The following is a 21568-nucleotide window of genomic DNA, read 5'->3' as shown; positions in this document are numbered from 1 at the left end:
TAGTAGTCTTCGAAAATTCAGTGAGATGCCATTTCCAGATGAATTAGTCGTGTTTGAAGGTCAAAATAAGCTAATAGCGGATGAGCTTTCATATGACATACCCTCCTTAATTCAAGAATATGACAAACTATTTCCTGTCTAACCGAAGAACAACTAATGGTTTTCAACGAAATAATGCACTCTGTTAATGGCCAATCAGGAGTGTTTTTTGTATACGGATATGGAGGACGGGTAAGACATACATTTGGAGGACATTGTGTGCTGCAATTAGGAAGATGGGTGAAATTGTTTTGCCAGTAGCATCAAGTGGAATTGCGTCCCTACTTCTTCCAAAAGGTCGAACCGCCCATTCAAGGTTCGGCTTCCACTCAATGTTTGTGAAAACTCTACGTGTGTAGCTATTAGGCCTGGTTCTGACTTAGCTGCATTGCTCATGAGAACAAAGCTAATTATCTGGGATGAAGCACCAATGATGCACAAATATTGCTTTGAAGCACTTGATAGGAGTTTAAAGACATTATGCAAGCTGTTGATCGAGATAATTTGCATCGACCATTTGGAGGTAAAGTTGTTGTCTTTGGTGGTGATTTAAGACAGATTCTGCCTGTTATACCCAAGGGTACCAGGCAAGATATAGTATTTGCGACCTTGAACTCTTCGTTTCTATGGGATTCATGTAAGGTTTTGAAGCTGACACGCAATATGAGACTTCAATCATGTTCTTCTTCGTCTACCGCTAATGAAATAAGGGACTTCTCAGAATGGATACTAAGCGTTGGCGATGGCAGAGCTGGAGGGCCCAATGATGGAGAAGTCGATATTGAAATCACTGAGATATTCTTATAGACGGTGGAGATGACCCCATATCACGATTGTCGACAGCACATACCCTTCACTCACTGATCACCTTTGGGAAGCCAAATACTTCCAAGAAAGAGCAATTTAGCTCCAACTAATGAAATAGTTGAGAAGGTTAATGATCATGTGTTGTCCACAATTCCAGGTGATGAGAAAATTTACTTGAGTTGTGATGCAATTAGTAAAGATGAAGGGAACTTAGGGGCTCATGATATATATTCTACTGAATTCTTAAACACAATAAAGTGCTCAGGCCTGCCAAATCATAGTATTAAGTTAAAAGTTGGTGCTCCTATCATGTTGCTTCGTAATATTGATCAGACATCTGGATTGTGTAATGGCACGAGGCTGGTAGTCAAGCATTTAGGCAATCGAGTGATTGAAGCTACTGTCATTTCAGGGAGCAATGTTGGTGAAAGGTATTCATCCCACGAATGACACTAACACCGTCTGACTCAACAAAATTTCCTATCAGATTTCAAAGACGACAATTTCCTTTGACTGTGTGTTTTGCCATGACAATAAATAAAAGTCAAGGACAATCATTGTCGCACGTCGGTTTGTATTTACCGAGGCCTGTTTTCAGCCATGGTCAGCTATATGTCGCTATTTCCCGAGTCACGAGCAAAAAAGGACTTAAAATTCTATTGTGTATAAAGAGAATAATGTGTGCAAAACAACTACAAATGTTGTTTACAAGGAAGTGTTCCAAAATGTATAACTTCATACACATTTTTGTAATGTTTGTTAATATAACTTTTACTTATTCTTTCATTACAGTATTTGTTGTCTGCTATTGGTTTCATTGAGAATTCTGTTTTATTAAGCAAATCACTTCCCGTGCATTTTTGCACGGGTCCCAAAACTAGTTTATTAATATAATACATTATGATAATAACACTAAATACAATTTCATCTATCTATATAATACTACTCCCTCCGTTTCATTTTAATCTACACACTTACACTTTTCACGCATGCCAATGTAAAACTTTGAAGACATATATTTTTAGTTTTGTATTTGTAAAAATTATAAAAAGTACATATTAATAAAATACATACTAAGACCAATCTAACAAGATCCCACATGATTATGTTTTTATTCACGTATAAATCACAAATGAGAGTCAAAGTATAATTTGTGAATAGTGTAAAATGTCAAAGTGTGTAGATTAATATGAAACGGAGGGAGTATAAAACAATAATATAATATTTGAGGTCTCGGGATCAAACCCTATACTATGCAATTTCTTAATTTATTTATTGTACATGGATTACATGAACCGAAACTCTTTAGGAAGAGCGCCACATGGCACAGTTTCTTGTTTTCGCACGCCTTTTTATATATTTGTATAGATTTATAAGACCCGACAATTCGATCTGAACGTAATGTGAAATTAGATATATTTTTTTTATCCATTGTGAAATTAGATTTTGGATCAAGACTTTCAACTCGTTTAAATAAATGTTTGGCCGCGCATATAAGTACAAGTGCATGTAGAACATAGTGTACCCTTTCATTAAAGTACATTGTTTTATCATTTTTAGAATTTATAATTTTAAAAAATTATTGTTATTTATTTCCTTAAATTTTGTAACTAAAAATTCCTTTTTCAAATTTAAATTTAAAAGGTATATGTTCTTTTACCGTTCATTTACGATAGGTTCATTTCATTATAACCTATATTCTTTTATAAAAATAGATTTGCATGTTCTTTGATTTTAAGTCGTATGCTATTTTTTAATGTAGAAAACTTGTTGAAAAAAGTACGTGTTCTTTTATATAAATGGTATGTTCTTTTTGAGTGCACAATGAGCATTGTGCACCCTAGTGCATTATCCACACTTTGATATACGTCCTGTTTTAATCTAATAAGTATATCCTTATCTTTAACTTATAATATTAGTTCAAATTTTGAAATTCCGTTTATTTCCTCCATTTTTACATTCTTATATTTAGTACATTTTTCAATATAATATTTACGGTTTTTTCACCAAATACCCCCGAATTTTAAAAAAAAACTCACTTGATACCCCCAAATTTTCAAAATATATAGGGTAGCCCTAAGTTACAAATTAATGCACTCAGATATCCTTAATGATTAACGATGTTAATCACCATTAGTCTTAAACCTGATTAGCCCTAATTAACCTAACTAAATCTAACTGTAATCCCCCACAATTTTAAAGGATTTTCATAAATATATTAAGGTATTTATGTAGCTATATTTAAATCCAAATGAGTTTGGAAAATGATTTGACTTTTAAAAAGGGTTGACTATTTTTAAAAGTCAACTAAAAATATTTTTCTTAGCTTAATAAAATTTGTAATATTTTAATTAAGCGTGTTTTAAATAAGAGTTTAATTATTAAAAGCATATTTGAAAAGAAAACTTAATGGAATCGAAAGCCCAAAAGTAATAAAAAGGGAAAGGATAATTTGATGACTAAAGTCCTAATAAGCCCATCTTGTTAGTCATCAAAGTTTTAATTATTGAAATTCCTTTTCCTAAGCCCAATAGGATTAGCCTATTTAAATATCCTAAAAACCCAAATATTTTGCCCTACACTTTATTTTCTCTCTCCTCCCTTGCACGTGATTTCTGAAATTCCTCTCTCTCACTCGACATTTTCTCTCTCCTCTTCCTCTTGAGCGTGAGTTTCATTTTTCTCTCAAAAATCGTTTCTTCTTCGCTAAGTAACGTTTCTTGTTGAACAAGAAACGTCACGAATAATTTCTTGAAGCCAAAACCTGCTGCCGCCACCCCCTTGCTGCTGTCACAGCCGCGGCGCTGCTCTTCCTCCTCTTATTTTGGTTGTTTTTCTTTACTTCTCCTTTAAGATTCCATTAAAGTTCTAATTTTTATTGTTATTTTATTATTATTTGCATGATTACGATTTGAGTTATTATTTTTATTATGAAGAATATATTTTCGGATCATATGTATAAAAGAAAAAATTTCAGATTTATTATTTTTAGTTTTAATCATGAAAGATGTGATTTTTAGGGTTTTAAATCACTAGAAATCGTATATTTAAAGTATGGATATGAATTTTGATTGGAATACGATTTTTATATGCATTTAAAATATTTTCAGAAAGTTTAGAAAATTTTATAGATGCTGGAAATTCAGAAAGTTAATATTTTAAGGTTTTTAATCACTAGAATAGTTGATCTATACTAGGGATTAAAAATAATGAGAGTTTAAATTATAAAAGCGATTTTTAAAGAAGTTTAAAAGGGTTTGGGACGTTTTAAAGTTGCTGTATTTTTTTAGTTCAAGTATTTACTTGATTATTTATTGTTCTAGGCGGAGATTTCATTGTAGGGGACTTTTAGAGCTTAAAAGTGGCCTACCGTTGCGTTTATACAAGGTACGTACATAGTCTACGTGCTATGTGGTTAGAAACATGCTTTAGGGATGTTTTTATTTTGTAGTATCATGTATAGGACCTTGTTGTCATGTATATGATTTACTATAATTACTTTACATGTTATTTGCCTGCGTGCTACATGTAAATTGAGAATATGTATGAGTATGACTTGTTTGTATGGAAGTTTGATGCAAGCAATAAGTTCAGTTTGGTATTAATTCGTAAGTGGATTAATTTAAGTAAGTTGGAATCATGTGTTACATAGATTCTTGGAGATTATTTATTTATCTTATAAGAATCGTGGATCTTATTTGGTAATTTTGAGTTATACCTATATAAAGGTACAGTTTACTGTTGGCTAGGTTCAACAGGCAAGTTAGTAAAGAATAAAAGAAGTTAAAAGAGTCTTGGATGCTAAGTTGTGAACACTTATTGATTCTAAGATTAAAAAGGAGTTTTGTGATGTTATGTGATTATTAGTTGTGAGTATTGTGTGCTTGGTTGGTGTTAACACAAGTATAAAATGAATGCAACGTAAAGTGAAACGAGAATAGGTTATAGACTTTAGACTGGTGCACGTCTAGAGTTGGACACTAAGGGTTGGAGTACATGGTGGTAGCCCATGGCTTTCCTGGGATTGGATTGATCACCTTTCCTCTTTAGCTCAAAGGTTCCTCGATATCGCAGGTCAATTTGGTTTACGGAGTCATGACCGTATTTCCTATTTCAGTATAGACAACTCGTCCCATAACTATTCCATTTAAAGAAGAAATAAAAGTTAGAGTCTAGTTCAGTAAGAGTCATCTGCAGTTGTTATTATTATTATTTTATTCTACAAGTTGTGTTGTAGTATCATGTTTAGGATTATTTTTGTCTGATATGTAGTACTCAGCTTTGCTGATTACGTGCTTGTCTGTGTTTGTGATCATGGCTTTGCCTATTGATCCTGTGGTGATCCTTCGGGGGAGCAGAGTCAAGAAAGCATTGACATTACAGGTTTGCAGATGCATCACATTGGGAACCTGGAATGGAGAGGCTTATACTTAGTATAGTTTAAGTTGTTTTCGTAGGGACATCTTTACTTAAGTTTGAGGTTCAGTTGGTGTGCTTTAGTTTCCAAACAATTGTCATTTATTTCATAAGTTTAATAAAGTTGATTTTATTTTAGTAAATTGTTTTCCGCTGCAAAATTCTGAGTAAGCCGAAACGTTATCACACGGAGATAATGCCGGTAATTCTCTATTTGTTATAAAGGTATTTTCTAGAAAGAGAGAATTATCGGGGTGTTACAAAGTGGTATCAGAGCTTTAGGTTAGTTTAAGACTTATAGCGCCTAACCAACTAGCTTATTAAGTGACTTTAGTTTTAAGTTACCTAGCTTATGGGTTATTTGAAGGAAACCTTAGTATGCTCCTACGTTTCATTTCGAAAAGTGAGACGAACGGGAAAAAAAAAATTTTTGAGTGAAAATTTTTTTTCGAGTAACCTTGGAGTTCAAAATTTGTTTCCTTAGAAAATTTATTTTAGGCACAAAAGTGATGTTATTTATAAAAAAGTGTCTGCATTAGTTTTCATGTCTTTAAGGTATAGTATTGCATTGTGAGAATGGGTAGTATAAGAAGGGCATATAAGATAGAAACATTATATGTCTGCATTGAAAAAATTAGTTCAGCATCATCATTATTTTCTTCCCTGCAAATAAGTGCATTATTATTTTCTTCCCTGCTAACGATGCATGAGTGTTTTTCTTCTCTGCTAACTGTTTATATTTTCTTGCCTGCTAAGGTGTTATATTTTACATGCCTTTGTTTTTGTTTACCCTTTGATTATTGGTGGGAACACGTCAGGAAGAGTGCTAAACCCTTATGGTTTATTTGTTGTAGATCCCTAACCATGCCTGCCAGACAAGTTAATAGAATTGTCAGGCAAGTTAATAGAGTAGGAAGCTATTATAACCCAACTATATTGAGTGATGATGAGAATGTTCGATGTTATGAGCTTGGAAGTTATAGTTACATTAGCCTGGAAATCATTATGCATTATGGGTTAAAAGTAGGCATCCTGTTAGCGATATATGAAGTAATTCAAGAGTATGATCATACTAGAGTGCAAACCTGAAAGGACATCTATAATATTATTTGGAGACCTTATTTGAGCGACGCGAATGTTTTAGAGATGGATGAAAATGGACATCATCCCAAAAGGATTTGAAGATATACTAGATCTAGGAATTCGAGTTATTATTGTTACTATTATTATTATTGTTATTAATATTATTATAGTGAAGACATTGGAGATGAAATGTTTACTCCGTATAAAGGAAATAAGGATGAGAATGATAGTGTAATCCCATAGAGTATGTATTTATGCTTTAAGATTAGTTGTTGGAAAGTAGTCAAGCTACAATGGGTTAAATTTCCTTATTTAGCATTCTTATATTGTTGAGGAATAAGTTGGTTATTTTGGATTGGGAGAATATTCTTATTATCGATTGAGGAATGAAATCTATTATTTATATGAGTGAGTAAGAATTTATTCTGGGCACGTGTTGGGAATACTTTTTTTATTATTCTTTTCATCATGTGATTATATTCTTGCTTGCTTGTTTCTACTTCATGTTGATGTGAATATATTTTACATGGATGATTATGTGATTATTAGAGAACACTTGTTGAAACTTAGTGGAATTGTATGTTGATGCGATCTTTAATGATCAAATCAAATATTGCCTTATTAGATGGACATGTAAGTTATGCTGGAACCCAAAGTAGAGTTACGTTAGATTTCAGTCGCGAAGTAGAGCGTCAAACAATAATGATGCCTTAGCTTCTGCTATTCGCCTATTGGCAAAGAAAGTGACTCAAAAGAGACCTGAGAGTCCCGATTCTGCTGGGACATGTTTGAGAGACTAGCTAAGATTAAACCGCCTACCTTAAGGGGTAAGCTGTCCTATCCTCTTAGAGAGTCGGATTAGGGCGTTCGAAGAGATTTTTGGGGCTGTGAACTGTCCTGAGAGTGTGAAAGTAGGTCAAGTTATATTGTATCTGAAAGATGAGACTGACTTATAGTAGAAAGAGAATGAGACTAGACTCGGATTATGAAAGAGTTTATTTGGGAATCCTTTATTGCTGCTTTAAGAGAAAAGTTTTACCCTGCTTTTATGAGGAAACTAAAAGCCCAGAAGTTTACAAACCTTAGGATGAGAAGTATGACTATCTCTGAGTATTATAGCAAGTTCATAGCGTTGTCTAGATTTCCATTTGAGGTAATAGCCACTGAGGAGTTAAAGGCTCAGTGATTTGAGCAAAGTTTGATTGAGGAAATTCAATTGGGTTAGTAGATTTTGAAGTGTTGATTTGCCTATTAGCATACCTATTGGAGAAATCATAAGGTATACCGAGTTGTTTAGAAATTGCCTTTAAAGATAGGAGACTTTGTATTTCCGTCTGACTTAATAGAATTTAATTTGCGAGACCTAGTTGTGATTCTTGGGATGAATTGGTTAAGTCATTTCAAGGCCAAATCGAATGTGAGATTCAGAAGGTAGTGTTGAGAAACCCTTTGGAAAATTGACCTCTATAGACGTTTGGGAAATAAGAATTTGGAGTGATCTCTGCTATGCAAGTGCAGAAATTTAGAAAGGGGTGTGAGCTTATTTTCTGTAGGTGTGCAAGATGTGAGTAAGAAGCTGAGTTAAAACTTGAGGATGTTTCAGATAGTGAATGAGTTTATGGACGTATTTCCGAGTGAAATTTCAGGTATGCCGCCTGCAAGAGCTGTTGAGTTTACCATAGACTTAGTTCCTGGAACTGCACCTATATCTAAGGCACCTTATAGAATGGCACCTCCTGAGATGAGTGAGTTAAAGACACAATTGCAAGAACTTTTGGATAAGGGTTATATCAGACCTAGTGCATCGCCTTGGGGAGCTCCTGTTTTGTTCGTGAAGAAAAAGGATGGGAGTATGAGTTATGTATGACTATAGGGAGTTGAATAATGTTACCATAAGAACAAGTACCCTTTGCCTAGAATAGATGACCTATTCGATCAATTGAATGGAGCAGTGTGTTCTCGAAGATTGACTTAGTTCAGGATATCATCAATTGAGGGTAGCTGATAAGGATGTACCTAAGACTGCCTTTAGAACGCGTTATGGTCACTACGAGTTCACTGTAATGCCATTTGGGTTAACCAATGCTCCTGCTATATTTATGGATTGATGAATAGAATCTTTCATGAGTTTTTAGATAAGTTCGTAGTGGTTTTCATTGATGACATTTTGATATATTCGAGGAATGAAACCGAGCATGATGAACATTTGAGGATTATCTTGGAAACCTTGAGGAAGAACCAATATATGCCAAGTTCTCTAAGTGTGAGTTTCGTTTGGAGAAAGTAGCATTCTTGGGTCATTTTGTGTCTAAGGAAGGAGTCTCTGTAGATCCTGCTAAGATTCAAGCTGTGAGTGAGTGGCCAACTCCAAAGAGTGTGACTGACATTAGAAGTTTCTTGGGTTTAGCTGGCTATTATAGGAGATTTGTAGAGATTTCTCGAAGATAGCAACCTATGACTAATTTGATGAAAAAGGAGTCCAAGTTTGAGTGGAATGAGAAGTGTGAGGAAGCTTTCAGATCTTGAAGGATCGTTTAACCACTGCACCTGTCTTAACCCTACCTGATGGGAATGAGGGATTTGAGGTCTATAGTGATGCTTCAAAGAATGGTTTGGGTTGTGTGTTGCAACAGAATGGTAAGGTAATAGCTTATGCGTCGCGTCAATTGAAACCTTATGAGGCTAATTACCCTACCCATGATCTAGAGTTAGCTGCCATAGTGTTTGCATTGAAGATTTGGAGACATTATCTTTATGGAGCAACTTGCAAGATATTTACAGACCATAAGAGCTTGAAGTACATATTTACCCAAAAAGACTTGAATATGAGGCAAAGAAGATGGCTAGAGTTGATTAAGGATTATGATCTAGACATCCAGTATCATGAGGGGAAAGCAAATGTGGTTGCTGACGCCTTGAGTCGGAAATCGAGTCATAGCTTGAGTGCTTTGATAGTCCCTGAGGAGTTGTGTAGAGATATGCAAAGGTTGAACCTAGAAATTTTAAATCCTGGGGAAAGTAGGCTAGACTAGTAATCTTTCTTTGGGAGTGTCAGTTTTCGATGAGATCATTGAGGGTCAAGTTGGGGATGAGCATCTAGATAAGATAAAAGGAAAATGAAGCAAGGTAAGGAAGTAGACTTCAAGATTCATGATGATGGGAGTCTAAGGTTTAAAGGAAGGTGGTGTGTACCACAGAAGTGCAACGACCTAAAGAGACGTCTTATGGATGAGGGGCATAATACTCCTATTCTGTGCACCCTGGGGGTGACAAGCTGTATAAGGATCTTAAGGTGATATATTGGTGGCCGAACATGAAAGAGAGGTAGCTGAGTATGTGTCTAAGTGTCTAACCTGTCAGAAAGTGAAGATAGACCATAAGAGGCCCATGGGGAAAGTCCAACCACTAGAGGTTCCTGGATGGAAGTGGGATTCGATTTCTATGGACTTTGTGACTGCCTTACCCAAGTCGAGGAGTGGAAATGATACCATTTGGGTTATAGTGGATAGACTGACCAAGTCCGCTGTTTTCATACCTATTAAGGAGACATGGAAGAAGAAGCAACTCGCTACAACCTATATCAAGCATGTAGTGAGATTGCAGGAGTTCCAAAGGACATTATCTCGGATCGTGACTCTAGATTTCTATCTAAGTTTTGGAAAAAGGTCCAATCAAACCTTGGGACAACATTAAAGATGAGTACCGCCTTTCACCCTGCGACCGATGGTCAGACTGAGAGGACTAACCAAACTATGGAGGATATGTTGCGAGCTTGTGCTATAGATTTTCAAGGAAGTTGGGAGGACCAATTAGATTTGATTGAGTTTTCCTACAACAATAGTTACCATGCGAGTATAAAGATGGCACCTTTTGAGGCGTTATATGGACGGAAGTGTAGAAGTCCCATTTGCTGGAATGACTATGGTGAGAAATAGTGTTTGGGGACGGAATTCATTGAGGAGACCGTCAAGAACGTTAGATTGATTCAGGCTCGAATTCAAGCTGCGCAAGATAGGCAGAAGAGTTATGCAGACTTAAAACGGCGCGAAGATGAGTTCGCTGTAGGTGATAAAGTATTCCTGAAAGTATCACCCACCAAAGGCGTTATGAGATTTGGGAAAAAGGGCAAGCTGAGTGCTAAATATGTAGGCCCATATGAGATTTTGGAGCGCATTGGGAAAGTAGCTTATAGATTGGCTTGCCAATGGAGTTTGAAAGATGCATGAGTGTTTCATATATCCCAATTGAAGCGCTATATCCCTGATGAGCGCCATGTGTTAGAGCCTGAACGAGTTCAGATAGATAGTAGCCTCACTTATGAGGAAAGACCTGTCAAGATTCTCGACAGGAAAGTGCGTAGTACGCGTAACAAGGATGTTCATATTGTCAAAGTTCTTTGGTCTAACCACGAGTCAGAAGAGGCAACGTGGGAAGCCGAAGAGGATATGAAGAAAAAGTATCCAGACCTATTCCTTGAGGTGAGTTACGAGGGCGTAACTCGTTTTCTTTAAGGGGGGTAGAATGCGATAAATTTCGCGCTTTTTGTTATTTTTATGAGATTTTCATGATATGTATGCCTATGTTGGGCAATTTGCACATGTTAGTGCAAAAGAAGTAGAGTCTCCGCATAAGAAAAGTGTTCATAAGTAACACAAGTGTTTTAAAAATGGGAAAGTGCACGAGAGGCACTACCTTTTCTCAAAAGTTTTCGAAATGTTAGTTCAAACTTTTGAAAGTACGAGGGTTTTGTGTTAAGTTTCGGGACGAAACTTCTTTTAAGGGGGGTAGACTGTAATCCCCACATTTTTAAAGGATTTTCATAAATATATTAAGTATTTATGTAGTTATATTTAAATCCAAATGAGTTTGGAAAATGATTTGACTTTTAAAAAGGGTTGACTATTTTAAAAGTCAACTAAAAATATTTTTCTTAGCTTAATAAAATTTGTAATATTTTAATTAAGCGTGTTTTAAATAAGAGTTTAATTATTAAAAGCATATTTGAAAAGAAAACTTAATGGAATCGAAAGCCCAAAAGTAATAAAAAGGGAAAGGATATTTGATGACTAAAGTCCTAATAAGCCCATCTTGTTAGTCATCAAAGTTTTAATTATTGAAATTCCTTTTCCTAAGCCCAATAGGATTAGCCTATTTAAATATCCTAAAAACCCAAATATTTTGCCCTACACTTTATTTTCTCTCTCCTCCTTGCACGTGATTTCGATTCCTCTCTCTCACTCGACATTTTCTCTCTCCTCTTCCTCTTGAGCGTGAGTTTCATATTTTCTCTCAAAAATCGTTTCTTCTTCGCTAAGTAACGTTTCTTGTTGAACAAGAAACGTCACGAATAATTTCTTGAAGCCAAAACTGCTGCCGCGCTCCTCTTGCTGCTGTCACATCCGCGGCGCTCTCTTCCTCCTCTTATTTTGGTTGTTTTCTTTACTTCTCCTTTAAGATTCCATTAAAGTTCTAATTTTTATTGTTATTTTATTTTATTTGCATGATTATAATTTGAGTTATATTTTATTATGAAGAATATATTTTCGGTTCATATGTATAAAAAAAAATTTCAGATTTATTATTTTTAGTTTTAATCATGAAATGTGATGTTTTTAGGGTTTTAAATCACTAGAAATCGTATATTTAAAGTATGAATATGAATTTTGATTGGAATACGATTTTTATATGCATTTAAAATATTTTCAGAAGGTTTAGAAAATTTTATAGATGCTGGAAATTCAGAAAGTTATATTTTAAGGTTTTTAATGTTTTTAATCACTAGAATAGTTTATCTATACTAGGGATTAAAAATAAGAGTTTAAATTATAAAAACGATTTTTAAAGAGTTTAAAAGGGTTTGGGACGTTTTTAAAGTTGCTGTATTTTTTTAGTTCAAGTATTTACTTGATTATTTATTGTTCTAGGCGGAGAATTCATGTAGGGGACTTTTAGAGCTAAAAGTGGCCTACCGTTGCGTTTATACAAGGTACGTACATAGTCTACGTGCTATAGGTTTAGAAACATGCCTTAGGGATGTTTTATTTTTAGTATCATGTATAGGACCTTGTTGTTCATGTATGATTTACTATAATTTTTTCATGTTATTTGCCTGTGTGCTACATGTAAATGAGAATATGTATGAGTATGACTTGTTTGTATGGAAGTTTGATGCAAGCAATAAGTTCAGTTTGGTATTAATTCGTAAGTGATTAATTAAGTAAGTTGAATCATGTGTTACATAGATTCTTGGAGATTATTTATTTATCTTATAAGAACCGAGTGGATCTTATTTGGTAATTTGAGTTATACCTATTAAAGGTACAGTTTACTGTTGGCTAGGTTCAACAGGCAAGTTAGTAAAGAATAAAAGAAGTTAAAAGAGTCTTGGATGCTAAGTTGTGAACACTTATTGATTCTAAGATTAAAAAGGAGTTTTGTGATGTTATGTGATTATTAGTTGTGAGTATTGTGTGCTTGGTTGGTGTAACACAAGTATAAAAATGAATGCAACGTAAAGTGAAACGAGAATAGGTTATAGACTTTAGACTGGTGCACGTCTAGAGTTGGACACTAAGGGTTGGAGTACATGGTGTAGCTCATGGCTTTCCTGGGATTGGATTGATCACCTTTCCTCTTTAGCTCAAAGGTTCCTCGATATCGCAGGTCAATTTGGTTTACGGAGTCATGACCGTATTTCCTATTTCAGTATAGACAACTCGTCCATAACTATTCCATTTAAAGAAGAAATAAAAGTTAGAGTCTAGTTCAGTAAGAGTCATCTGCAGTTGTTTGTTATTATTATTTTTTATCTACAGTTGTGTTGTAGTATCATGTTTAGGATTATTTTGTCTGATATGTAGTACTCAGCTTTGCTGATTACGTGCTTGTCTGTGTTTGTGATCATGGCTTTGCCTATTGATCCTGTGGTGATCCTTCGGGGGAGAGTCAAGAAAGCATTGACATTACAGGTTGCGAATAGTCACATTGGGGCTGGAATGGAGAGGCTTTACTTAGTATAGTTTAAGTTGTTTTCGTAGGACATCTTTATTAAGTTTGAGGTTTAGTTGGTGTGTTTAGTTTCAAACATTGTCATTTATTTCATAAGTTTAATAAAGTTGATTTTATTTTAGTAAATGTTTTCCGCTGCAAAATTCTGAGTAAGCCGAAACGTTATCACACGGGCGATAATGCCTGGGTAATTCTCTAGATTTGTTATAAAAGTATTTTCTAGAAAGAGAGAATTATCGGGGTGTTACACTAACCTTAACCCAAACCCCAACCCCACTACCACCTAACCACTAGGGGTGTTCATAAAAAACTAAAACCGAAATACCGTACCGAAATACCGAAAAATCGATCTAAATGGGTGGTTACCGTCCCGACAAAAAAAGTTTGAACAGCACGGTTACTGAACCGAAAAAATTAGCGGTTAAACGGTACGGGTACGGTTATGATTTTTGAGTAAACGGTTATTGCTAGGGTTAGGGTTAGGGTTAGGGTTAGGGTCAGTGGTTAATTAGTTTGAAATCTAGAAAATTAAGGTTAATGACGAACGACGGTTAACGCCATTAGTTATTAAGGGTATCTTAGTGTATTAGTTTGAAACTTAGGGATACCCCGTATATTTTGAAAACTTGGGAGGAACTAGGTGAATTTTTTAAAAACTCGGGTTACTTGATGAAAAAACTATAATATTTAATGTTAATCTATTTTTATTTTTTTTTGATAGTTGAATGTTAATCTAATTATTGCAATGTGCAAAGAGATGATATAGAAGAGTACATATTGTGTTGTTTGTCCAATACAATTCACCATCATTTTGAATTTATTAATTGACTTCTACTACCCCTCAATACGTTAACCCCGATCAAAACATCTTAAAAGTTGATGCATATAAATGATCTAGATCCATAAGGAAAGTTTAATTTGGTACAAAACGGGTTCCGCAATTGATTCAAATATAAATTTGTTTACTTTTGGATGGAATTAAACATCTCTGCATAGTTGGAATCAAAATCATAATAAGTTGATTAAGAGCACGAATATTCCTCAAAGGGAAATTTGTTTTGTTTTTGGGTTTTTCTACATTATCCCCTCGTGTTTTTTATTTTCTACGTTGTATCCCATGTTTCTGGAATTTCTACATTGTACCCTTCAACTCTCGTTTTTTAATTCAAAATGCCATTAATGAGCTGTTATTAAGTACGGAAGTTATCTTTCGCATTAACCGTTTGGTTTTAACAGTTTTTCATTCTTCCTCCTTTCTCTCTCCTCCCTCCCTTGCTGGCTGCTGCACCTCTCCCTCCCCTACCTTCCACTCCCCTCCCCTGCCACCATTCTACTTCGCTCTCACTTTCCCTCCCCTACCTTCCCCTCCCCTCCCCTACCACCATTCTACTTCGCTCTCCCTCTACCTCCTTCATCCAATCCTAGTAAATTCGACAAGAAGAAAACTAAAGATAGCATATTTGAGATTGAGATAAGAAAAAAATCCAAAATTTCTTTGAATTAAATCTTACCTAGTAATTAAGATGCACATTTTAGCAAAAGGCCTCACCTAATTTCATGAAATTACGAGGAGCTTCTTCAATGGTGGAAAATTGAAACAAACCCCCCCCCCCTCTCTCTCCTCTACTGATCATTCAACTTCCTCTACTCCTCCTTTGCCCTCTGTCCCTAAATCAAAAACTCAGACCTCAAAATTTTAACTCTAAATTGCGCAATTTTAACCCTAAATCACACTTGAAATATGTCGGCATCCCTCTCTTTGATCACCAAACACTGCAACTTTTCCATAAGTGGTATATGGGCAAAAGGTCTCATCTTTGCAGAAGTGGTATCTGCGCAAACACATTACAACTAGGGGAATTCTACAACTAAATTTGGGGCGTGAAGTTAATTCTATAGCCAAAATAGTACAAATTACAATATGAAATACAACTCCATTAAAACTCACTGTATGCTCTAAATTTCAGCCAAAGTTAGAACATTTAATCTGCTTCGAGAGATGACACAACATTTACGATTCACCATTTCAGAGCTTGAAAACGAAGGAGAAAGCCTAGATCCTTCTGGTTTCAGTTTCGCCCCAACCATAGCTACCAAAATGCAGAATTTCACAGAGAAGAGGAAGTTTTACAGAAGAGGGGAATTTTGAAAGAGAAGAACTTCTAGAGATGAGAAAAAAATTAATATGATTAATCAATATTAATTTCATTAATGGAACAATTAACATTCACTTAACAGCAATGACATTTTTAATTAAAAAATGAGAGTTGCAGAGTACGGTGTAAAATCCCATAAATATGGGGTACAACGTAAAAAAAAGAAAAAACACGAGCACATAGTGTAGAAAAACCCTTCGTTTTTTATGGATAAAATCTCAAAAGTGAAATCCTCAATAACATCCACTATGCGTTACTAGGTTTTTCTAAATGCTAAACTTTTATGAATTCCAACAATTAAACATCTTGATCTGGTCCAACATGAAATATTATACAAAGACTACAAACTGGTCATGCATCTCTGTCGTATCTCTTTTCAATAGATACTTTAACGTACTTGTAAAACCACACTTAGATTAGATAAATATTACAATCCAAGAGTAACTACAGTAAATAAACATCAAACATCCAAGTGCATTTAACTACATAAGCACACAAACCCGTTGCTTCTATTTAACATCCTCTAATTTCACAGAAACCTAAAACACTCTTAGAGGCTGCATCAAGCATACCGAATTTCGGCACAATTCCACAGATAGAGCTTGGACTGAAAAAACGGACCCAGAGCTGCCATGGTTGATATTTCCTTTTTTACAAAGGGATCATAAAAGGCATCCCCATATTGTAATACTGTACAAATTGTAAGTCGCTGTAAAGACGTTCAAACTCATCTCGCAGCAGTAGCTAGAGTTTTCTCTTCACTCACGGTTGATGGTTGTGAGCTAAGAGGCTTCCTGTTGGAAGAAGGGAGAGCTTCTTGTGCTAAGACTTGTTCGTCAGCCTTAACAGAGACTTCTTCAAGTGCAGGTGCGGGTACGGGTTCCGCTTCCACAGGCTTTGGTGTATAGGTAAATGAAAGGTCTTTGTTGGCAGCAAGAGCAAGAAGCTCCTTCTCTTCTAGGCCCTTTGTTGGCCCAAGGCTACACCTTGCTGGGTTATGCTTCGCCAAAGCATCCTTGAATTTCTTAATCTGTGATAAATGAAGAGCATACAATTAAATGGATGCTTTTGCAAAAGGATTTCAATATATCAAGTACGATCATTATTAAAATCATCAATAAACGTTCACATATAAAGGGGAAATTATGTTGAATGAATTCGAAAAGATGATAGCACTATCAGTATAGAGCTTCATCATTATACATGTTTCTATTGTCATTGAAATTCACGCGTAAATACACAAAGATCCCGTTCCCCAGAACCTATAGACCCTTATAAATAAAAAAAGGAAAAAAAAAAGACAAGAAAAAGAAAATACTACTATAAGATTGCAATTCATAGAGAGAACACTTCCTCTAGCTTCTATCATATCTTTGTCATATGATTTCACAGAATATTAGGAAACCACATTTTTATTTTATTTTTCACAAGAAGAAAATATTCCCAATTTGAAAAAGAAGCCATAATCAAAAGGGTTGTGTGCTTGAAACCATAAAAGAGATAGACAGACATATTGTTCCCCTACTGAATATGACAAAACTTTGCAATGCATTAAAGCAAAGAAATTCTAGTCCAACTAAACCAGGCATAACAAAAAGAAAAAGTCTTTGAGGAACGCAAACTAACCGTTGCATTTGTACAGCTGAAGCTGGAAACCCGGCCTTCAGCCCCTCTGTAAAACCGAAAGAAGGGAAGAACATGAACATTAAGGCTGTAACACATTGATTTATGTTCTTCATAGTTAATCTGAAGAAACTGGACATCAGGGTTCATCTCTGCCAATTGACACAACTGCAGAAATCAACACACGGATATTAGCAATATGTGATAAACAAACTTATAGAGTGAACTACAAGTACAACAACAAATTATTTCACTCAACGTTACCTAATATGCTAAAATCCCCTTGAAATGTGATCAAGAAAAAAAGGTGACTTATAACATGCAACTGGTGAACTTTAGGCCAAGAAAACAAGAGTATGTAGAGGATTCGAATTAGGTAACACTAATTTTGCCACTATACAATATTATTTGAAACTAGAAAAAGCAATGAAGGGAAAAAGTCTGTAAAACCTATTGAAATAAGGTACCTTAGGATGAAGAGCTCTGCAGCCTCCACATCCAGGAGAGAAAAAATCAACGACAACTAATGTATCTCCTGCTGTTAGTAAAGAATCGACTAGGTCTTCCGCAGAAGTTATCTCTCTCATATTTGGCTGGAGTCCTTTCTCCCACCATTTCTGTGCTTTGCCAATGCTCAGACCCATCTGCATTATCACAAGGAAATACTAAATACTACTATAACAGAAAAGAAATTCCTTCAGCTATCTAAGCAAATTCACATGAATGCAGGAAACCATGTTACCACAATAAACAAAGAACAGAAAAAGGGAGGCCCCTCCCTACAAGATACAAGAATCTCTATTCCATATATTGAATACTACACACAATTCATCAGTCATTGGTTCCTCTTCTACATAAATAGAAGTTGCGCGCGCTCACAAATCATAAATCCCATCTCTATTATATAAGGCAACACATGGGGGACACCAAAAAATAGAAAAAGGAATAAAAGAAAAAGAAAAAAATAGGTAAATAACTACCTGTTTTTCATTTGAATGAAAAGAGAGGGAAAGTAGACATTCAAAATAAATATCAGTTTTTTGAAAAAATAAAATGTAAAGACGGTTTTTCGACCCAATTAATTTTATTTTCTATTTCACACGCTATCGCACGCATTGCGTGCATGTAAGACTAGTTTATAATAAGCAAGCCTACCACGTCCGTATCCAGGACAATTATTTGCTCATTACAGACTAAATTTTACTCAATTGCAGCTGTCCAAATGAGTTAAAAAAAAGTTAAAACATATGCTTAGGTATATCTATAGGCTCCAAGTGTACCCTAAGATTCGTACTAAACAGATTGATCAAACAATTTATTACTTAACCTCCTTATAACCCTCCTTTGATGGAAGTTTTCATATTGAAATTGTTGTTGAATATTCAACATCAAACACGCACATTTAGACAAAGTAGTATTCCACATATACAAACTAAACTTGGTTCCAGAAACTAGAGCCAAATAAGACCTTAGAAACAATGAAAACTCAATAAGTTGGAGTTATACTAGTCTTTATCATTAATGAACAACTCATACCATACTAATTGCAGGCTTAATTAAGCAATTTCATACTAATTTAAGCAAAGTTATACTAATTGAAGGCATAATTAAGCAATTAAATGATTAATGACCAAAAAAACAAGATTTAAATATTCCAAAGAAAAATTATAACATGGGTCTAAAATTTCCAATAAAAACAAAGAAAACCCAGAAAGATTTTCACAAACCTTAGCATCAATTGATTGGTAATTCCTCCTTTTTGACCCAAAACTGGTATTGTTATCGATCGCAATTCTTACACCACCAAAACTACTCCTCAACGAAGAAATGCCAACTAATCTCCCTCGATTACTTACTGAAACTGAACATTTAATTGGAAAATTTTTACTTCCACTATGATGATGAGAAATTGTTGGAGAAAAAACACTGGATTTGGTAAGAACATCCGCCATTGTTATTAACAGAAAAAACCCAGAAGAAAATTTCCAGAAATTAAACGCAGAAAATTGGATTGAGGCAAAACCTAGAAAAGGGTTTCAAATTGCTTTAGAGAGAAGAAAAGGGTAGAAGTCAGATTTAAGAATGAACAGGAAAAAGTCCCAAAATTTCTCAATTAAAACAAAAAGGATTACGTTAAGTTTTTTTTTTTTTTTTTTTGAGGGAAGTTTTTTCAAACTTTCTCTCTTTTTTTTGCCCTTTTTGAGAAGTTCACTTTGCTTCTAGAATTTGTCAAGATGATGACCGTTGGTTTGCGTGATTGGTTGAACATCTCAAGGTTTTAATTTAAGGACACCTGTCCTAGATTTTGTGATTGTAAAAGTTTGCTATTTTTTTTGGATAAGAGATATTTTTATTTTTTAAGAGGTGGATAAGAGAATTTATTGTATTCAGTGGTTTTTTGTGTCTCAAAATAATTTTGTTTTTGTAGATGTGTCTCAATATGTTTTTGAAAGGGTAAAAAGAAACAAAAGAAAATCCAAAAGTGGATGAAATCATGAAATACTAACCTGAAGTTTTTGTGGCGCCTTGATAATGCACGTGAATGCTCGTACTTGCAACACGGAGCCAAGAATCCTAGCCTTAAAAAATGAACTAATATTTCCTAATAATGAAAATAAGAAAATTCCATTTTGCATTGGCCTTTATGGCAAAATCTCATACAAAAGCTAAGCTTTATTTGAGAAAAAGAGGTTCGGATAAAATTAGAGATCTGAATTTATATTAGAGGTTTAGATTAGACAATATTTTAATTAGAGTGTTTGATAAAGAGAGGTTTCAAATAACTGATTAGGTTTAAAAAGCTCTTTTACTAATTAGTGGCTAAATTACATTTAGGTCCTAATTTTTTTGAAAATTACATTAATTTTTTGAAAATTACATTAATAAACGGCAAAAATTATGATTAGGCCCCTTAAGTTTGTTTAAAAGTAGATTAGGTCCTTTAAGTTAAATATGTGGCGATTAAACCCCCACAACTTTACCCAGATGTGAGATTACACACTTATTAGTATATATAGCCATTTTGCCTTCACTAAAGTATTTTCTTTTAGGAAATATACATAGGGAAAAAAATTCGAAAATCATTTATGATGATTTAAAATATCTTAATAATCACATAAATTATACATATTAAGCACAAACATAGTACATAAACTAAAAAAAAAACAAACAATTTCTTCATAGTGAACTTGTAACATCTCTTCTTCCTCATAGCCGAACCATAATCGTCCTTAACTCAATTCCATAAGTTTCATCTGTTAATCTAGATCACTACAATATTATATCAAGAATAAGTTGTATAAAAAACGTATAATTTAATATCTTAGTATTAAAAAAATTACTTTACTATAGAGAAAATGGCTAAATATCCTAATAAGTGTGTAATCTTACTTTTAGGTAAAGTTGTGGGGGTTAATCACCACAAGTGAAATTTGAAGGGCCTAATCTCACTTCTGAACAAACTTCGGAAGGTTAATCACCACTTCCGCGCATTAATAAACAATAGAAAGTACAACAATGAATTATGTACATGTCCTTATTGGTCATTTACCACAATCATGTGACAATCAACTATCGGCTACTTAATAAACACCTTTATATAAACATCAAATACAACTAGTTAGTCAAACCAACAAATACAATCAATTATCAGCTATCAGCTAATGCAATCATACATATAACGACTATCTGCTAATTGCCAAACAGGACCCTAATATAAAACAAACAGACAAATAGAGTAATGGTTCATCTTAAAAGGATTATTTATAGTACTTCATTTGATTTTACTTGCAACAATTTGATTTTTACTCTATTTATCAACTTTACTTAGTTTATCTTTAGTTATTTATAGTTTAGGAAAAAACATATTTATGTCGGATCTTGTTAGATTCATCTCAATGTATATTTTTCGAATATCTACTTTTTATAATTATTCGTTATCCGTAATTAAAAATACTAATGGTTGAAGATATGCATGGGTAAGCGTAAAAGTCAAACTATTACAAGTAAAAAGAAACGGAAGAAGAAATATAAGTGACCACTTTTAAGAGAAAAGGTAGTCTCTTATCTAAAAGTGACCCTTTTAAGTTAAAAAAAAAAACAATTTCTTGAACCTGTCGGCTTTGTTATTGACGTTTGGCTAAGTCTTGAATCTTCACGCGAACAATTTAAGAGCAACAACGATTTTCTTTATCCCTTAGAGTAAGGCCAATGGTTGCCCTTTTTAAGTGAACATGAGGAGAGATGATAGTTCATCATGAATAGCCAAAACACAAGGTGTAATCCCCTGTAATTTTATGGATTTTATAAATATATTTTAGTATATATATATATATATATATATATATATATATATATATATATATATATATATATATATATAAACATAATTTAGTTTGAAATGATTTAATTATTTAAAGAAGGTTATTGATTATATT

General features: G+C 34.2%; 1 protein-coding gene and 1 long non-coding RNA gene across 2 annotated transcripts; one reads left to right on the top strand and one right to left on the bottom strand.

Moving 5' to 3' along the window:
* Positions 1-4143: 4143 nt before the first annotated feature.
* On the top strand, positions 4144-5405 carry LOC130590704 (uncharacterized). The gene is made up of 2 exons (XR_008968548.1): positions 4144-4233; positions 5205-5405. It is a non-coding gene; the product is annotated as an uncharacterized LOC130590704 (long non-coding RNA).
* Positions 5406-15903: 10498 nt separating this feature from the next.
* LOC104888985 (thioredoxin-like 1-1, chloroplastic) lies at positions 15904-19380 on the bottom strand. The gene is made up of 4 exons (XM_010674105.4): positions 18860-19380; positions 17600-17776; positions 17136-17300; positions 15904-16539 (listed from the first exon to the last, which is right to left on the bottom strand). Exons 1-4 carry the CDS (start codon positions 19082-19084, stop codon positions 16237-16239), a joined length of 870 nt encoding a protein of 289 aa, XP_010672407.2. The 5' UTR covers positions 19085-19380; the 3' UTR covers positions 15904-16236.
* Between the last annotated feature and the right edge of the window lie 2188 nt (positions 19381-21568).

Source organism: Beta vulgaris, chromosome 3 (assembly GCF_026745355.1).
Source record: "Beta vulgaris subsp. vulgaris cultivar EL10 chromosome 3, EL10.2, whole genome shotgun sequence".
NCBI classification, from domain to species: Eukaryota; Viridiplantae; Streptophyta; class Magnoliopsida; order Caryophyllales; family Amaranthaceae; genus Beta; species Beta vulgaris.
This window is presented reverse-complemented; position numbering and strand designations above follow the sequence as displayed.